The sequence below is a fragment of the Magallana gigas genome, chromosome 10 (assembly GCF_963853765.1).
Source record: "Magallana gigas chromosome 10, xbMagGiga1.1, whole genome shotgun sequence".
Lineage (NCBI taxonomy): Eukaryota > Metazoa > Mollusca > Bivalvia > Ostreida > Ostreidae > Magallana > Magallana gigas.
The window spans coordinates 31,816,926-31,830,478 of record NC_088862.1 but is presented as its reverse complement, the minus strand read 5'-3'; the positions used below and the strand labels follow the sequence as shown (position 1 = coordinate 31,830,478).

At 31.8% G+C, this 13,553-nt stretch overlaps 2 protein-coding genes across 2 annotated transcripts in view; one reads left to right on the top strand and one right to left on the bottom strand.

Moving 5' to 3' along the window:
* The window catches only part of LOC105330818 (uncharacterized), a 480,842-nt gene that overhangs the window by 445,231 nt on the left and 22,058 nt on the right, over positions 1 to 13,553 (top strand). The gene's annotated exons all lie outside the window — the stretch shown is intronic.
* On the bottom strand, positions 3,909 to 6,732 carry LOC136272217 (uncharacterized). The gene is made up of 5 exons (XM_066073445.1): positions 6,573 to 6,732; positions 6,148 to 6,227; positions 5,647 to 5,740; positions 4,975 to 5,087; positions 3,909 to 4,415 (listed from the first exon to the last, which is right to left on the bottom strand). The coding sequence occupies exons 1-5, from the start codon at positions 6,679 to 6,681 to the stop codon at positions 4,245 to 4,247; spliced, it is 567 nt and encodes a 188-aa protein (XP_065929517.1). The 5' UTR covers positions 6,682 to 6,732; the 3' UTR covers positions 3,909 to 4,244.

Here is a 13,553-nt window from a genome sequence, read left to right as displayed (position 1 = left end):
CTTTCATATTTTAGTTAGATAAATGAATAATAATGTACAAAAGGCAAGTATACAAGAAATATTTCATACAATTTACATTGAACACTTCCTTTTGCCCGTTTCCTGTCCAGAGACCAACAATCTTATTTCGACGAGATCTCAAAAACGGGAACGACTTGAACAACCAAACTTTGTGGGATGATAGACCTATGTATCTACATGTGTTAACACTATTTTGTTTAATCCGGCGTAACTTCCGGTCGTCACAGGAAGTATTCCAATTTTGATATTTTTAAAAATATTTTGGTTATTTAGCATTGAAGTAACAGTTTAGCTATAGAAATACAAAAAGTCATCTACACATGGTAAAAAAAAGTTCTACTTCCGGTGAGACATCTCATATATCTCAGATAGCCTTCTATTTTAAAAACAAAGTATGAATAAGATCTCAGAAACTGTGATAGATCAAGACACAAAACTTATATATATATTATATCCATTTTCTGTTTACAAGATAACTGGATTTTTTGTGCAGATTAATACATGAGGAACGGAAGACCTTTTTGTTGCTATAGCAACAAGAGTCTAGTTATTATTATTATTTTTTTCCTTTTTTTGTCCACAAGATTTCTCGGAGATGGCTGGATAGATATTTTTGAAATTTTCTAGAATGAAAGAAAATGATAATATCTCTAGGCATTTTTTTCATTTTTTCAAAATTCATTTCCGGTCGTGCGTTTCCTGTCCCGCGTTGAAAAAGCTTGTCACCTCGAGATCTCAAAAACGGTAAAGTTTTGAACACCCAAACTTTGTGGGATGATAGACCTATAGCTGTAGATGTGTTTAAACTATTTTTTTTTGTTCGTCGTAACTTCCGGTCGTCACCGGAAGCACTTCAAAAATAATAACTTTTACGCATTAAATTTTTTGTCCATAGAATAAATATTTAAGTATAAATTTATACATAAGATATCTCTGCGATGTAATATCAACAAAAAAATTCTACTTCCAGTGAGATATCTCAATTATCTCAGGAACCTTTTTTTTAGCACATTTTGTACCCGCGAAATCTCAGAAACTAAAAGTGATCAAGGCACGAAACATTCACGTATGATAGATATTTGATTGAAGATGTGTTTAACCAGTTTCATTTTGTCTTCTGTCACTTCCGGTCCACACGGAAGAGTTCAAACAATTTGAGCTTATTGTCAGTTCAACTTTATTCCTTTGATATTTGTAGTTAGCTCGATGACGATGAATAACTATGTACAAAACGCAAGTATACAAGAAATATTGAACATAATTTACATTGAGCACTTCCGTTTGTCCGTTTCCTGTCCCGAGACAAAAAACCTTATTTTAACGATATCTCATAAACGATAACGACTTGAACAACTAAACTTTGTGGGATGATATACCTATGTATGTATATGTGTTAACACTATTTTGTTTCATCCGGCGTAACTTCCGGTCGTCACCGGAAGTACACCAAATTTTGATTTTTTAAAATTATTTTGTTTACCTAGCATGGAAGTAGCATTTAAGCTATAGAAATACAAAAGGTCATCTACACATGGTTAAAAAAACACAAAAATATTTTACTTCCGGTGAGACATCTCAAATATCTCAAGTAGCCTTCTTTTGTAAAAAACAATATACCTGCAAGATCTGAGAAACTGTGAAAGATCAAGACACCAAACCTTTATGGATGATGGATATTTGTTTGTACATGTGTTTAACGGGTTTTATTTTGTCGTAAGGCACTTCCGGTTCTCAATTGAAGCGTTCAAGCACAAGACTTTTTTTTACTTTAGATTCTTTAAACATTTTTTCTCAAATTTGAAGAACTGAGTAACGTACCGTAGGTAAATGTACTAAAAATATTTACTTTTATTTCCTTAATCACTTCCGTTTGTCCGTTTCCGGTCCCGAGACAAAACCCTTTTCTCAACGAGATACCATAAGTAACAAAAACTTGAACATTCAAGATGTGTTAACTATAATAATCTGAATGATCCGGCGTAACTTCCGGTCGTCATAGAAAGTACTCAAAAATTGACACCTAGTCTTTTGTTTTGTTTAACATAGAAATGATTTCTTGGGAATTCCTTTACAGTATATATTGTACATGTATCCATTTTCTTTTAAAAGAGAAATAGATTTTTTGTACCGAATACTACATGAGGAACGGAAGACCTTTTTTGTTGCTATAGCAACAAGAGTCTAGTTATTATTATTATTCTTATTTTTTTCCCCGTTTTTCTCAGAGATGACTGAATATATTTTCGTGAAATTTTCAGGAATGATAGAGAATACTAATATCTCGAGACGTTTTTTTTATTTTTTGAAAATTCATTTCTGGTCGTCCGTTTCCTGTCCCGCAACGAAAAAGCTTGTCACCTCGAGATCTCAAAAATGGTAAAGTTTTGAACAACCAAACTTTGTACGATGATAGACCTGTGTATGTAGATGTGTTTAAACTATTTTGTTTTGTTCGTCGTAACTTCCGGTCGTCACCGAAAGACCTTCAAAAATAGTTATTTTACGCATTAAATTCATTTTTCATAAATGAAAGATATATGTATAAATCTATACATATGTTATCTATGCGATGTTAAGTTAACAAAAAAATTCTACTTCCGGTGAGATATCTCAATCATCTCAGGTAACCTTTTTAATACACATTTTGTACCCGCGAGATCTCAGAAACTATAAGTGATCAAAACACAAAACTTTCATGGATGGAAGACATTTGAGTGAAGATGTGTTTAATCGTTTTTATTTTGTCTTCCGTCGCTTCCGGTCCACACCGGAACAGTTCAAACAAATCGAGCCGTTTATTAGTTTAACTGTTTCCCTTTGACATTTTTAGTTAGATAAATGAAAAATAATGTACAAAAGGCAAGTATACAAGAAATATTTCATACAATTTACATTGAGCACTTCCGCATGTCCGTTTCCTGTCCCGAGACAAAAAACCTTATTTCGACGAGATCTCAAAAACGGTGACGACTTGAACAACCAAACTTTGTGGGATGATAGACCTATGTATGAACATGTGTTAACACCATTTTGTTTTGTTCGGCGTAACTTCCGGTCGTCACCGGAAGCACTTCAATTTTTTTTTCATATTTCATTCATTTGACATAAAATAATAATATCAGTATACAATCTTACATATGTCGTCTATATAATGTTAAATTAGCAAATAAATTTTACTTCCGGTGAGATATCTCAAATGTCTCTATGTAGCTTTCTTTTTATAAATTTGATGTCCGCGAGATTTTTGTCACTGTAAGCGAATTAGACACGAAACTTTCATGATTGATAGAAATTTGATTGGGGATGTGTTTAACGGGTTTAATTTTGTCAACTGCCACTTCCGGTTCTTCCCGGAAGGGTTCAAACAAATCATGTTTTTAACAAGTTTAACTGACTTTCTTGGGTGTTTCATCTAGCCTGACAAACAGTGATGTACGCTGAGCAAATGTATGAGAAATACCAGCTTTTGTTTTTATTAATCACTTCCGTTTGTTCGTTTCCGGTCCCGAGAGAAAAAATATTGTTTCAAAGAGATCATAGATTTGGCAGAGACGTGAACAACCAAACTTTGAGGAAAGATTTACTTATGATTGTACAAATGGTTAACATTTTTGTTTAGTTCGGCGTTACTTCCGGTCGTCACAGAAAGTACTTCAGAAATTGATTTCTTTTTCATTCTCGTTGTTTTACATGTAAGTAACGTCCGTATATATTATTCACAATAATTATCATATCCACTTTTTTCTCTGTTAGAAAAGCAATGTCTTACAGTTAAATTGATACATGTATATCAAAACGGAAGACCTTTTTGTTGCTTTTGCAACAAGAGTCTAGTTGTTACTCTTTTCTTTCAAATAACATAGAAATTGACAGCTGAAAACATGTTTTTTTCATTGGATTTATCAAACATTTAAATCCCGATGTAACCTATTAAACACATATGTGGTTATTAAGCATAATTGAATGAATTTATAGCCGGAATATCATAAACATGTAGGCATTCTTCATTTACAAGCTGTTGGCCATAATCTCGAATGCCACTTACAATTGGCACAAGTATTTTTTTAACATTTCCCCAGATATATTTATTTTTTAAAATTGAAATTGAAATTTAACCTATTTAAAATCAAATTAACATTAAACTAGTGACAATATGAAAAATACAACAACAGAGAAAAGAAAAACTACGACAAGAATCATTTTTTTTCTCAAAATATTGTAATTCAGTTACATTCGCCATGGTTACCCCAGGTACATTTCCCTTCAATATTCTTACAGTACGCGCTCCTGTGGCAGTAGTTGAACGGAACTTCACATCCGTTCAATGGTGGATCAGACAGACCATTAGAAGGCCGTCTCGGCGCTCCGGGAAGGTCGAAATTGTTAATGCTGATCTGTAATGAAAGTCTTGTTCATTAAGAATTAACTACATTTGGTTAATCTTGATTTCCATATGCATTTGACATACATAGTTAAAACATTTTCCTCATTTATATCAGAAAGAGTTTTTCAGTTTTTTTTTACTCAAAGAAGAAACGCAAACAATTAGTTAATGGTAGAAATACAAAGTTGTATTCATTGGCTTTTGTTTACACAACAAACTTCGAGGAACAGTATTCAAATTTCCATCGGTTCTATAGTTACGATACTAATTAACTTTTAAACACAAAATACTCTTTTATTAATGTTTAAAATTTCAGTTTTCGTTGTACATTCTAGACCAGCAGTTGTAACATATCGTGTAATAGATATTTCATTTATTTATTTGATTGCAAGACGACAAATACATGTATATAATATTATCATATTTTTTCAGAAAATAACTTCTTGGACACCTCGTACATAATAGGGAGACAATTTTAAAAATGAAAATGAATATCCATCATTTCAGAAGAGACAAATTTGAACTTGTGTTTCCATACGATTGACCACAAATTCTCCGTATATAATTACCTTGCAGCTACAGTCGTAATATTTCTTCATCCGTTCAATGTCCTCGTATGTGACATCATTTATCTCTTTGTAAGACACAATTCTAAGAAAGTCGCCTTCATCATCAGTTTTAGCTAAAAAAAAATATCAAAGCCAAATCTCATTAAAAAATCAAGTGTGTTTATTACTTTAACTGAAAATAAAACAATATATTGACATTCCATATTTCATCACGAGAAAAGTAATCCACTACCTATATTCAATTTGACATCATTTTAAAGAGGAGACAGTTTAAAACTTGACTTTTATTGTGTTTACCAAACATTTAAGCCCAAATACACTCTATCAGACGAAACTGTTGTTATGAAGCATCATTGAAAGAAGATATCTTGAATTTCATTGACCTGTAGGCACCTTTAATTTACTTAACACAACTTCGAGGTGTCTTACTTTTATCCTTCATATTTCATAAAAAGTGGTTGTTTAAAACATGATTTTTCATTGTGTTTACCAAAAGTTTAAGCCCCAATACACCCTATGAAACAAAGATATTGTTATGAAGCATCATTAAATGAATTTATATATTGAATTTTATAAACCTGTAGTCACCTTTCATTTACTAGATCTTGACCTTAATAAGCTGTACTTTTACTGTAAGAAATATGGATGGAAAAGTTGATATACTACATGTACCATAAATTAGGTAGATGGTATTTGGGTTAAGGACTTCCGTCCCACAAGAATCTGCTACTCCGCGACCAATCAGTTTTCTGCCCTTTGGATTACCCTGTAAAAATACCGTTAATGCATACAGAGAAATATTCGCCCTTCTAGTTTTCAAATTTAAGACTGGGAGAAACCGTTTGCAAGTGTACTTGTTAAAAGACGAAAAATACGTGGAGAATAGGATCTTTTACAAGTCAGATGTAAGTAAAAAAATAAACAAACTGACAAGTAACAGTTTTAGTATTAAAAAGTTACATACATAATTAAAATTTCTCGTAAAAACCTACATGTATTTTGTTTTTGTTTTTCCGTTATCAAATCAATATATATTTTGACAAATTGTTATAGAATTTAAAAAAGGAATGTTGTACTAAAAAGAAAATCAGTGTTTAATGATAATTAATAATAATTAATTTGGAGTGAATAAACATTAATTTGGGTAATTAAAACTTTTGAAATCATTCCTACCTTGTACATAGTCATGATATCATAATCATACTCAGCTGCAGTCATATTAATTTTGCCCTCTTTCCTTTCCACGGTAAAAGCTATAACAGAAAGAAAACAGAGAAATCCTTCATTCATGCGCTTGCATTGCATGGTGAAAAGCCGTGTTACAATTTCAAATTAACTAATGACATATTAACAGTTTTGAGTCATATTCCAAACCAATTCAGGAGTTAAAAACTATTTTAATATTTTTTTTTGATTATATTAAAAATATTACAGATAAATAAATTGATAACTGAAATTCAAATATTTTTACTATTTGTACTATTTTGTATTAGTACAATGTTTTCTAAATAATGGACCATATTTGTTTGTATTTAGATGCTAGTATTCTGCGATGAAAACATACAAATTATCATAGTAATAAGAAAACAATCGCATACCAATATCAGCATAGCAGTAATCTTGTTGATCGACTCTTGGAATCCGCCAACAGACAGGACTTAATGATGCTGCCCCAACTAGAGCTGCGAGTCTGAGTAAGATCATCATGTTTTCGTGCGACAGGATCAGAATGAAATCAGAATTTGGAAAACTTCTAATGGGAATTTATATCATTTACATATACCTAGAATGGTTTGGTCGTACGTCATTTGGAGAAAATTTGATAAATGCACTAACTTTTTGTGCTGTTGGCATTTTGTTGGCATTAAATATTTAACAAGTATATGTCATACTTGTATTCATAACTAACAAACAAGAGATGCTAATTCCATGTTGTTGTTTCTTTATTATTTCGAATGATAACTGCAAAGAGAAACCACCGATGCAAATGCTTGATTTAAAAACAAAAGATTGCATTCTTCTACAATTAATTATTAGTTATTACTATAATAATCATCTTTTTACATAGAAAATGATGCATACTTTTTTATGTTACACTCTGTATCAGCATGAGACACTAATACGTATTGTATATTTATTATATATTTATAGTAATAACGTATATAAGACATTTTTATGCCGAAATTCAATGAAGACGTTATAACGCCTGAATTACAGTAGACGTTATTTTGTGACGTATGGATCATTGCCGAAAATGTCTACCTAATTCTGAAGAGGAAACATTCGGAGAAGTTCTTAGAGGGGTGCAATACGGATCCGTTTCAGCCCTGCAGATTAATATCAGCCCCCGCAGAATCCGTATCAGCCATTGATACTGATACGGGTATTATAAAATTAGCTGCATTGCATATGTAAAAAGCCTGTATGTATCACTAAGTATGTAATTAAAGGGTTTATGTAGTTTCAGCATTCTATATGAAATGTATTTGCCGTACTCGTACACATAATTCATAAACAATAGATTCAAATCTCTTTCTTCATTTTTGAATAAAGTGATACTAACCCCCCAAAAAATACATGAAATCTTGATTTGAAACCGCTTGATTACTCATATAATTTGATGGATGACGTTTCATTTACGTTGTAATAATCGTCTAAACTTTACTTTCCGCAAATATTCGTTAATAGTTGTCAAATTACATGTATTAGTCTACGTAAACATTACAAGTGCAGATATTTACTGCAATTCAAATGTGAATAAAGTGACATTATATTAGATTCAGCTGTGAAAGCTTGTTTGTGGTGAATACCATGTTTTAAAGTAAGGACCATTCAAATGCAATTAGGACTTATAATGCTTATTTAACGAATTCTTGCAAATTTTTTTTCGTTACCATTTTTTTTTTCAAAATAAGGATATAACATTGAATTTATATAGCAATGTTTAATACCCATATGTGTAAAAACGTCTTATATAGGATCATTCCTATAATCTCGTTATAGGTTTTAAAAAGTGCTTTCGTTTAATGTAGTCTGGGTGCATCAGTATATACATAACAGTTAGTTTTAGATACAAGATATGATATCTAAGTTTCTGTAATCAAACCATTCCAAATATGTTATCCAAAAGTGGTGCGTGAAGAATAATGAGTTGAAACATCACAATGAAGTCATCGTAGTCATTCCAACATATTCATATTCTACACTTTAACGTTGAAATAGAGTTGTTCATTGAACCAGATGATAATGATTATGGTATATGAAAAAAATGACAATAACAAACCGTCAACCATCTCAAAAATCCATAAAAACAAACATGAAAATTCAAAGCAGAGCAACACTGACCTCCAAATAGATAGATGTAGGATCAGGTGCCTACGAGGAGTAAGCATTCATGGCTTTCAATGTCGAATATATGAAAACAAAATATATTAATCAATGCCTTTGCATTTCGTACTTACATTTTATATTTACTTCTATCTTATCCATCGCGGAGTAATAGTAGAAACTAGGAATGACGTAAGCATAATTAATAATTTGTAATCAGCTGTATTTGTTAACAGATTTCTGATTAATCATGAGAAATCAGTAATCATCAATTTTTCTGATTACAAATTATCGTAATTTAATCGATTACGCCAAAAAATCATGTTATCATTATTACAGTTTGATTTCGTTTTTAATTACAACAGTAAAATCAAAATGCTTTAAATATCAATCCATTGGAAATATCAAAAAATAAGGCTTAGATTTCATATGCACATATGTAGCTATGGTCTTAGAAAGGAGTGCAGGCGTATGAAAAAAAATGACGACTTTCTTGTGGGTTACAAGTAAAATAAAACATATGTAATTTAATAAAAAATAATTCATTAGTGTTATATACGCATACTATATTAAACTATCTTTTAAGCAGTTAAGAATTTATCTTTAGCTATTTGTTAATGTATAGATGGCGTGTAGAATGTTTATTATAGCATTTTTACAGCAAACTTGAGATGCTTAAAACGGCTTATATTGATTGAAATATTTGCGGGACAATTGAAATTATACCTTTTCAAATCACTTTCTATCCAATGCTTAAATATACTCCAAGATCTTTATAAAAAATTGAGCGGTTGTTCATAATCAGTACGCAATTGTACAAAAGTTAAATGGCATCAAATGTAAAAAATTGCTGACCAAATCTTTTGAAAATATTCATAATAAAACAAAACATATACGATAGGTCTTTTTGACCAAAACAAAACATTTCTTTTATTACTGTACAATGTTTTCTATATAATGAATATCAGGACCATATTGTTTGTATTTAGATTCTTTTATTTTCCGAGTTCAAATTTTTTAAACTCACATCAATCAAGTCATTAACATTTCGATACGAGGTAAATTAATTTATTAAATTTATTCTGGTAAACGAATAAATCCATGCAAACTGAGTAATCTTAACTTACTAACGATGTACATTAAGGTTGACTTGTTTATGGACGCTGTTGATTTACAACGAGGTTGCGTTGTTTGTGCATGCTATCAATGTACAATGAGGTTGCGTTTTTCTTGCATGCTATTAATGTACAACAATGTTGCGTTGTTCATGCATGCTTTTAAGATTGTTATTGTTGTTGTGTATGTCACATTTCATTTTTTTGGAAATGGAGCCCCTAACAAAAAGTGACATATGTCACACGTCATTTCTGGAAATATGGGGCTCCAAATAGAAATAATAATTGTCCTAAAATTATTGCTTCAATTTTGCATGGAAATTGATTATTTAAAAAAATAAAACAAATATTTATTGTTTGAAGTATCATTTTTTTTAAGATTTCAATACAGTATAAAGTTGAAAAACATTGCTTTACTGATGCTTCAAAGACTGTTACCAAATTTCGGAATAATAAAATCATAACTCAAATTAAAAGCATCAATAGTAATATGAACATTCCAATACTTTGCAATCAAATAGACATCTATCTAATGTCTTATATAGAAGTAAAAAAGAGGGGGTCACATATAAAAAAAAACTGAGATATGACATAAAATAGTTTTTTTTAAGGAAAAAATTGGTGTAAACTTTTACTTGAATTCTATCACATGCTAAATATGCCAAAATATATCGATACATGTAGTAATATCAAAATATTGTTAAAAACTGTTTTTGAGAAAAATATTACGGCGGCGTGGAAGGGCCAGATGAAAAAATAAAAAATTCTTATTTGTTCGGACAAATAAGTTATTTGTTCGGACGAATTACGATTTGTTCGGACGAATTAGGATTTGTTCGGACGAATTAGGATTTGTTCGGACGAATTACACATTTGTTCGGACAAATAATTTATTTGTTCGGACAAATAAGTTATTTGTTCGGACGAATTAGGATTTGTTCGGACGAATTACGATTTGTTCGGACAAATAACTTATTTGTTCGGACGAATTACGATTTGTTCGGACGAATTAGATATTTGTTCGGACGAATTAGAATTTGTTCGGACGAATTAGGATGTCATAATCATGGATACATAAATGTGAAAAGTCTAATCAGTTTACATGATCATGCGCGGATCCAGAAAAATTTACCGGGGTAGTGGTGGTGGTGGTGGGGGGGGGGGTCTGATAGATAGTTTTGTTTGTGGGGTGGGGGGGGGGGGGACAAGGCCCCCCGACCACCCCGGCTCTAGATCCGCGTATAGATGTATGCCAACTCTAGGCAGCGCAGGTTTTTTCTTTGCTAGCTATAAGTTTTATTTCGCGCAATGCCAGAAGAAATGATTCCAATAGTCATAATTATATGATTCCGCAGGTGGATTTCGATTGTCGATGTTTATATTGAAAATGTAGTCATTCTCCTGTTTACTTGGGACAGTGGACATACGAAATTATCTTTCGCCTTAACTTTATACATATACATGTATACGATCAAAGTTAACTGATATGCTTCGTGGAATTGTAATAATCGCACAATTACTTAAGTGACTTATAAAACAAACTAGTTTTTACTTATACTTTATAACATAAAGACTACATGTATATTTAGACTACATGTATCTGCTCTGGTAATGATGTAGATGAAAGGGGGGGGGGGGGGGTCAAGCCACCCCTTTCCTTCAAATGATAAATTGTTAATAATATAGACATAGGTGTTACATGTATACTATCTGACATGTATGCAATATCTGACATATTGTGCTGTCAAGCTCAATTTTCAAACTCTATCTATCTAAAGAATTGGAGTTATATTATCATGGTGCCATGGGTTTTCGATAGTCTAAAACTAATGTTGACCTTATCTTGTCTCATTAGTCAACTTCGAATCTATTTCATTTTTAAAATCAGACATAGCATCAAAAATCGTCGATACAAAATCAAAGTTAGTCGTCATCATATGCAGTTTTTATCTATAAATAACCTGGATGCCGCATTCGACTGATGAAAATAGGCGTCAGATGTTTACGATAGTATGATTCATAAACAAAATTTTTCAATATTAGTGAAGAAAAATGAGATACAACCTTTTGAAAATATTGTATAAAATTGTCAATTGTTTTGTAAGCTTTTATTTCACCTTAAATCGTCCAATTATTTTAATTTTCCCCGTAACTTGATTCAATCAGTTATGATTATTCAATCAGTTATGATTATTGATAATGTTTTTATTTGCGCTCCTAAGATTCCAAACATAGGAAAACTTTACAAAGCCATATGATAATTTCAACATGCAAATACGTCATCAGAGGTCTATTTGACGGACAATAAGTATTTTTATCATTAAATTCTATTTTTATTACTTTTTTGCATTAAAGTTAGGATGTTGTGATATTTTGCTAACTTAATATTATAATGTATAAGTAAAAATTAGCTTGTTTTATCAGTCACTTTTAAAAGTAACTGTGCGATTATTACAATTCCACGAAGTATATCAGTTAACTTTGATCGTATACATGTATATGTATAAAGTTAAGGCGAAAGATAATTTCGTATGTCCAGTGTCCCAAGTAAACAGGAGAATGACTATATTTTCAATATAAACATCGACAATCGAAATCCACCTGCGGAATCATATAATTATGACTAGTGGAATCATTTCTTCTGGCATTGCGCGAAATAAAACTTATAGTTACTGAAGAAAAAACCTGCGCTGCCTAGAGTTGGCATACATGTACATCTATACGCGGATCTAGAGCCGGGTGGTCGGGGGGCCTTGCACCCCCACCCCGCAAACAAAACTATCTATCAGACCCCCCCCCCCCCACCACCACCACCCCGGTAAATTTTTCTGGATCCGCGCATGATCATGTAAACTGATTAGACTTTTCACATTTATGTATCCATGATTATGACATATCTCTCTCTCTCTCTCTCTCTCTCTCTCTCTCTCTCTCTCTCTCTCATACATGTACCACTATTAATAACTTATTCGTCCGAACAAATAAGTTATTTGTCCGAACAAATCGTAATTCGTCCGAACAAATCCTAATTCGTCCGAACAAATATCTAATTCGTCCGAACAAATAACTTATTTGTCCGAACAAATCCTAGTTTGTCCGAACAAATAACTTATTTGTCCGAACAAATAGCTAATTCGTCCGAACAAATCTTAATTCGTCCGAACAAATAATTCATTTGTCCGAACGAATCCTAATTCGTCCGAACAAATCCTAATTCGTCCGAACAAATAACTTATTTGTCCGAACAAATCGTAATTCGTCCGAACAAATCCTAATTCGTCCGAACAAATATCTAATTCGTCCGAACAAATAACTTATTTGTCCGAACAAATCCTAGTTTGTCCGAACAAATAACTTATTTGTCCGAACAAATAGCTAATTCGTCCGAACAAATCTTAATTCGTCCGAACAAATAATTTATTTGTCCGAACGAATCCTAATTCGTCCGAACAAATCCTAATTCGTCCGAACAAATAACTTATTCGTCCGAACAAATAGCTAATTCGTCCGAACGAATAAGATTAATTTTTTTTTCTCATCTGGCCCTTCCACGCCGCCGTAGTATTACAACAATGTTAGTTTCAGTAAATAAATTCACACTCATTTATTCTTGTCAGATCTAATGCATTGCAGGATAAACGCACAAAAATTATTGATATTGAATAAGACTAAATCATTTATAATCATATGTGTTACTCTTTTATGACTTTCCTATGCAAACAACTTCGTTGCATTCATAAACCGACATTCATATTAAAATATATTAGAATGCATGAGATATGTGTATTAAATAAAATGCCAGTATGCATTTTATATGGCAAACATATGCAATTATAAGAAGTAGTTTTCTGATGAATGGTTTTACAAGAATATATTTGATAAGACATAAGAGTCGTTATTGAGAACGGCTTTCTTTGAAATTTGAAACAATATCGATTTCAAATAAATAGGTTAATACTCTTAAGAAATATAACACAATTTTGCAATATCCAGTATCCTGATGCAACATTACCTTTTGTTTATCTTGATATGTAGGGTCTGCAAACTTGACAGCAGGAACAAGCTCAACATACATTGACAATTATGGGAGAGAATTTCCAGCATCCAATGTTCTGGACGGAGTACACGGCAGTTACT